Consider the following 7,064-nt stretch of genomic DNA (forward strand, 5'->3'; position numbering starts at 1 on the left):
ATTAAATTCAAGTTTTTAATTTGATTAGATTAAGTTTAATGTGTTTTAAATTCAAAAAAGTTCAAAAACATTTTATCTGCGTTTGTTATTATATTTGCAAGTTTAAATTAAACTCAAACCTTTTTAGTTTAACTCTTTAAAGTCCACTAAATATAAAAGTGTAATAAATATATATTTTAAATACTTAACATAAATCTTAAAAATTGATGGTAATACAGTTGATATAAAATAACTTACTGTATGCGAATGGACATACAATGTATATGAACAAATTAAATGTATTTAATTAAATATTTAAATTATTAAAAAATATTGATTGAATATACTGAATAAATATATTTTAATAATTAACCCAAAATTTAATATTTTTGAATAAAAATTCAAAACACTTATATTTTAATTTATGTTATTTACGATCGATGTCACTTTTTTTTTATATTTTATGTATTCATAAATATTTGTACGATATACATGATATATAATTTTTAATTTTTGTAAAAACTCGGTTCAAAAACGCTGAATGAATTATACAAACCTTAAAGGCTCACACTTCTCACTTTACCAAAAGCCATTTTACGTGACTTGTTGGGATTTAAAATATTACAAAAATATATTAATTTAGTGCATTTTTTAGATATACGAATAAAAATTGTTAGAAGAAACCAACTTTTGGTCGATAATTTTTAGTTTAAAAAGAGAAAGTTTCCCTCTTGTTAATTGAAGGATGCTTTTGAATTTTAAAAACTTAACGCCTTCGTAAAAGTCTAAGGTTTTCTTGTTTGTTAAAAGATTACTTTTACTTCAATTTACCGTTACAAAGGAGAAGTCAATTACTAAACGCTAAGGCTTTTTCTATTACGAAACTCAGTAATATAATTCGCTTGATAAGGCAAAATGTTATGATACTTTCAAATTAAGAAAGGTTTTAGCCATTTTTGAAAAAAAAAAGGTTTAAAAGTATTTAACAATTAACGGACTTGAATTGGAGATCAAAGATTAAGATGGAATAACATTTTATTAATCGTGCTTGATAATTCATAATATATTTATTTAATAAATTATCCTTTATTCTATAAAATTTTATAATTAGTAAATAAAAGTAAAATCATGCAAACAACTGTCATACCTTAATATAGAGCAGTAGTTTTTAAGATTTTAGAAAGTTCTATAAACTATTAAAAAACTTTGATTTCTAGATCCAGTCACATTAAATTGATAAGAGATTGTAATATAAAATTAAATACACTGTAATATCTTAAGAATCATATTTTTAGCTTTAAATTCATTTTTAATATCTGGATCGAGTCATTAATGATATTCCAATCATCGACATAGTTATTTCAAAAAGGTGGCCTTAACCCATCAAAAATATGATTGAGAAGTTATACACATGTTAAATTGTTATTAATTTTCATATATCGAGCACTAAAATCTTCTCAATTTTAAAGATAAGCAGCAAACACTTAGCATGAATCATGCAGCACAAATTTTTATCTTATCCAATATTTTATACGGAATCATATAATTCCCATATAACATTTAAAAAATTTCTTTAACAAAAATATTATTATATATAAAATAATTTTAAAACATATTAAAATAAACTTAAAAAAATGAGATCGTGTCAACCTACCGCGGGAGGTGCTGTCCTTCTCTTATCTCACGACATTCTTCCCTTTTAATTCCGCATATATAGTTACAATAACATCAAAAAGCTAGCACAATTCAATGTATTTATCTATTTCTTATTTTTTATCTATCTCTTACTTTTTTTTTTAAATAAGATATTAAGCTAATAAATTTTATGACTCAGCCTTATTTTTAACCTTCTGATTATTTAAGTAATTAAATATTCTTTTAATAATTATTTATTTTAGTCCTTTTAATTATTTCTATTATGATTGGAGATATGTTTGCCATTAAGCTGAGCCGAATAGATATTCAAATTTATTTTTACGTTGTAATTACCGAGTAGTACTTTATTCGGTATACATATTCTCCCGCATATCACTTCAACTTGTTTATATATATGTATGAATTCTCAAGGTGGTAACGCAATGAACTTGATGATTAAGCTTGAGGAATGCATTTTACGGAGTGATTTTGCAAAGGTCGTTTTATGCTAATGTTAGTATTGTGTTTTTAACATAATTTATCTAATTATCATTTTTACGTTCAATTTATATTTGAGAGTTTTCTAACGTGAATCTAAATACCAAACACTTTCCATTAGGTGCATATATGTTACCCACCAACATCGCCTGTGAGTAGCTTACGGAGGCTTTGGGCCTGGAGGCTGGCACTGGCGCACTGCGAAGGAGATGGTTAATTAGGGCTGATTTTGACGTACATTGAAATTTTGTATTTTCATCTAACTTAAATAAATAATCCTATCAGATCTCATCAAGCCTGTTCCAAAATCATAAAATAAAATAAAATAAAAAAGTGAACTGGATCATTTAATTCTGCAACATTTCACACTACTAAACATGTAATGAAATATATTAATTCATTTATTACTTTTTAAAAGTTCTAATTTAAATCTTTGAAAATTAAAAAAAATACAAGTTGCATTTAACTTATGAAGAAAAATTATTTGTTTTTATATTAATTTTTCTATAAATATTTTTCTGAAAAAGTATCCGAACTGAACCATTATATACCACGTAGGGCCTAATACGTAATAACGCATGCTAATACTAGACACAGGCCGTGTGACGTGAGCTAGAAAAACAGAATGGGATTATTTTACATCATATTGTTTTGTTGCATAGATCAAAATATGCTAATCACGTAAACAAGGCAAATAAGTTAATTACATATATGATGGGTTAATCCATACAGAAGAAGGCGACTGAATATTTGTTAGTAAAGTCAATAACAGTTTAACAAATAAGTTCATAATAAAGGATAAAAATAAAATTTTAAAACTTGATATATTTACAGAACTAGAAGCTTATTCCAATCTATTTTTTAATTATAATTAAGTGTAATCTCAATTAAATAAAATCATTTCCTCTATAACATGGTACTGGGAAAAAAATGCATGTGTTGTAAGGGGTTACGTGGCCCTGTAACGTCGATTACAGCTAATATGAATCCATAAAGTAGGGGTCACACTCCGCGGAAAATGATGGCTTGACTACAATAATGCTAAAAAGTAAATGAAAAATTTAATATCACACATATATGAATACAGAAGATGAAATTTCAAAGTGTGATGAAAAGTAAAGATATTTTTTTCAGTAATATTAATTAACTCACTCCACGTTTAATTTCTAATACAAAATAGAAAAGAATACAGACACAAACGGTAAAGAAAATTCATTAGATGATACGAAGTGTAGACACGTAGCAAGAGAGATAACAGAGGACGGTACCAAATCTATTTGACTTCCCTGTTTCTTACCCTTCATTTCATTAATTGCTATTTATACAACAAGCAAGTACGTTCCATTGAGTCCCATACAAAATATAACCCTATTTTCTCTCCCTCTCTTTCTTTATTTTCTCACGTCTCCAAAACTTCCTCTTTTCTATCATCTCCTTCACGCAAACTCTTTCTTAAGTAGCTCAACAAGTTCAAAGCCTATCTAGCATTACCATGGGGAGAGCACCTTGTTGTGATAAAAATGGCCTCAAAAAGGGGCCGTGGACACCAGAGGAAGACCAGAAACTTATAGACTACATTCAAAAATATGGGTATGGCAATTGGAGAATACTTCCAAAGAATGCTGGTATGTCATTTATGTTCATTTTTTGTTCCAAAAGTGAACATCATTATAAAAACTACTTTTATATACTTAACCTAAAACCAATGTCTTTTGCTTGTTTTTTTTATTGAATAGGGTTGCAAAGGTGTGGAAAGAGTTGTCGCCTCCGCTGGACAAACTATCTCCGACCAGATATAAAACGAGGTCGTTTCTCTTTTGAAGAGGAGGAGACAATCATACAGCTACATAGCATTCTAGGCAACAAGTAAGCCTCTTGGTTAATAAATTGCTTTTGTTCTGTTCAATTTAAAAAATACACACGCAGTCACTCACACACACACACACAAAAAAAAAAAAACGTGAGTCAAATATTGTTATTATTATTCATTGAAGGGGTTTGTAACATGGTATTATGGGACTATTCTGTAGGTGGTCTGCTATTGCTTCTCGCTTGCCGGGAAGAACAGACAATGAAATTAAGAATTATTGGAATACCCACATTAGAAAAAGGCTCCTAAGGATGGGAATTGATCCTGTTACACATAGTCCACGCCTTGATCTTTTGGACCTCTCTCCTATCCTAACTTCATCTCTCTATGCCTCATCACATATCAACATCCAAAGGCTTCTTGGCACGCAGACAATGGTGAACCCTGAGCTTCTAAAATTGGCTTCATCACTCTTCTCCTCTCACCAAAATGGCCAACAGAACCACCTCTGCAATACCCAGATTCCACAATTTGTACAAAGTCAGGACTCGGCTCAAGAAACTTCTGGAACACCTTGCATGTTGAATCATCCTTGTGTTCCATTGCCTTCCACTCAAGCAGAGTTGGTTGAATCCAATATGAACCCGTACCCATCATTTTCCCCTACCTTTGGCTTCCAACAACATTCTCAGCTAAGTGATTGGCATTGCAATGGATTAATTGCTTCAAGCACTATAACAGATGATTATGTTAGTGTCCCTCAATTGCCAAGCTATAATTACCATAGTTCGGATTATGATTATGCAAATCTTATGGACCCTCCAATTTCCGAAACCTCCACTTTCCATTCCAATAACAGCAACCACAACTTCAGCTTCGCTTCGGTTCTCTCAACGCCTTCTTCAAGCCCCACACCGTTGAATTCGAACTCAACGTATATCAATGGGAGCACCACCACTGAGGACGAGACAGAAAGCTATGTCACTAGCAACATATTGAGATTTGAAATCCCAGATATGTTAGGTGTGAACGAATTCATATAATGTATTTGTATTCTACTGCGAAACGTATCGAACAAAATTGAATCAACCAAAAGGTTGATTAATTCCTCGTATTGATTTATCTGGGCTAGTTTTCTACTAGGTAGCTCGCTAGATAGCTATGGATCAATGGTGCTGATAAATGTAAAATTTTCTAAAATTTTATTAGTATTCATAGTTTGACTTGCTTCATTGAGGCTTTGGTTGTGTTAGGAAGTAGCAAGGTCCTTATCTTTTTCCATTTATTTATTCCTTAAAGTTTCTATTATTGCTATGTTACTGTGCATGTCTGTTTTCTTCCTAATATTAGCAATCTATTATACATATATTAATCGGATTACTTAAACAAAAAGCACTGAAGCAAAACCGATTACGTAAATCACCTCAAGGCAAGCACAACTATCAGATCATGTCCGACCAAAAATCAACATATATAAAATTAAAACGCCAAATTAATCAATCAATTATATATATAAATTTTATTCCACAAACATTTTTAGTAACTTTTGGAAATAATTTTTATTGGTCTCATCGATTTTTTGAATGCATTTATTGTGAGATGTATATGTACCAAAAAACTATATATAAAAATATGTAATATTATATATGATGTGATATAATAGCTATTTTTTATTTAATATTTTATTGTGATTGCAATATTTTGGTTGGATTTGGACTATCTTGATTAGAGAGACCTTTGTCAAATTAAAATAGAAAAAAAGAAAAGAGAGAGGAAGTGTAGTAGGAGACAAAGAGAGAGGGAGTAAATAATATAGAAACTATGACGAGTGAGCAAGGAGGCAAGATTTGTGGTTTCAGAGATTCCGACAATGAGTCCACGATGCCGGCGAGGTGGCCGGAGATAAACGCCGGAGCGCGTGAGGTGGACACTTGTCCAGAACACCTGTAATAGGTAACTGTCTTTTCACGTAATGACAACGAATAAAGTAATATAGTATATGATTTTGCATGGGGGGCATTGACCAAAAAACTTGGTTGGATACGTGGCCATGCACGACAGGTTACACTGCAGTTTGTAGGACCCACCTCACAAGCCAGATTGCTTTTTTAATTGAAAATCATGGCATGCTGCTTGTGCTATTTTTCTTTTTTCCTTTTTTATTTCTTGAGGGTTGGAATTAAATGGGTAGACAATATTAATTGCGTCAGCAGTGAGGACACGTGGGCTCAATTATACAGGTATGGCCACGGTTTGGGTGATTGGTTGGCTCGGTGAATGGGAAAGTCTTATCCAATTTGAATCAGATGATCGAATAAAAGTACGCCGTCATAGGTAGAGATGTTAATGTTTGCAAATCAATCTAATCTAACATAAATCTTAAAATTTAAAGATAAAAATTATTTTTTAATCGAATTCAATATTAGGTTTTTAATCTACTTTTCAAATTATTAAATCCAATCCAGATCAAATTCATCTATTTTTATGTATATTCTTTCATAAAATTAATTTTTCACTTATATTTATATATTTATAAAATTTTAAAATTTAATTATTTTTTATAACTTTTATTTTAAAAGTATATATCATCATTATTTGTATATATATATATATATATATTACTGTGTTTTTAAGTTTATTTATTCAAAGTTAGTATATTTTTATATAAAATATATATCTTAAATTAAAGTTGTGCAGAAGAGATAATGAAATAATTAATTTTAACTAAAATTTTAAAAAATATTCAATCCAATTCAAATTACGTAAGGGTAGATTAGATTTATATTTTTGTTAAATTTGATCCAAAAATTTATATATTTATCACACTGAAAATATGGTTCTTAAGCTTTAAGACGAAAGTACATATAACAAAGAATGCAACGAAATTCACATTAATTGGGAGTTCATTTTTGGTTTAACGCACCTCAAGAATGAATGCAACACAACATGGATGCGAGAGAATATAAATTACCCCTACTCAATACAATCAAAATATCAATTTATTTGAGATTCTAGTTTCTGTTTAGCAAATTCTTGTTTCTTTTAAAGTTACTAATTCTCATTTTTAATTATTAATATATATATATATATATATATATATATATTAATAAAAGTGTATTGTTTAAATTAATTTAAACTCTTT

The 7,064-nt window shown here is 29.6% G+C and overlaps 1 protein-coding gene across 1 annotated transcript; it reads left to right on the top strand.

Annotated features, from left to right (window-relative positions):
- The first annotated feature begins 3,459 nt into the window (after nt 1–3,459).
- LOC113858587 (transcription factor MYB102-like) lies at nt 3,460–5,232 on the top strand. Its single transcript, XM_027491289.1, has 3 exons — nt 3,460–3,737; nt 3,849–3,978; nt 4,143–5,232. The coding sequence occupies exons 1-3, from the start codon at nt 3,605–3,607 to the stop codon at nt 4,963–4,965; spliced, it is 1,086 nt and encodes a 361-aa protein (XP_027347090.1). The 5' UTR covers nt 3,460–3,604; the 3' UTR covers nt 4,966–5,232.
- The last annotated feature ends 1,832 nt before the right edge of the window (nt 5,233–7,064 follow it).

This window comes from Abrus precatorius, unplaced genomic scaffold, assembly GCF_003935025.1.
Source record: "Abrus precatorius isolate BTA unplaced genomic scaffold, Abrus_2018 Scaffold2, whole genome shotgun sequence".
Taxonomy (NCBI): domain Eukaryota; kingdom Viridiplantae; phylum Streptophyta; class Magnoliopsida; order Fabales; family Fabaceae; genus Abrus; species Abrus precatorius.

Coding starts and splice junctions, on each gene's coding strand:
- LOC113858587 (XM_027491289.1), top strand. CDS start 3,605: ATGGGGAGAGCACCTTGTTGTGATAAAAATGGCCTCAAAAAGGGGCCG. Junction 3,738..3,848: donor AATACTTCCAAAGAATGCTG/GTATGTCATTTA, acceptor TTTATTGAATAG/GGTTGCAAAGGTGTGGAAAG. Junction 3,979..4,142: donor CATAGCATTCTAGGCAACAA/GTAAGCCTCTTG, acceptor ACTATTCTGTAG/GTGGTCTGCTATTGCTTCTC.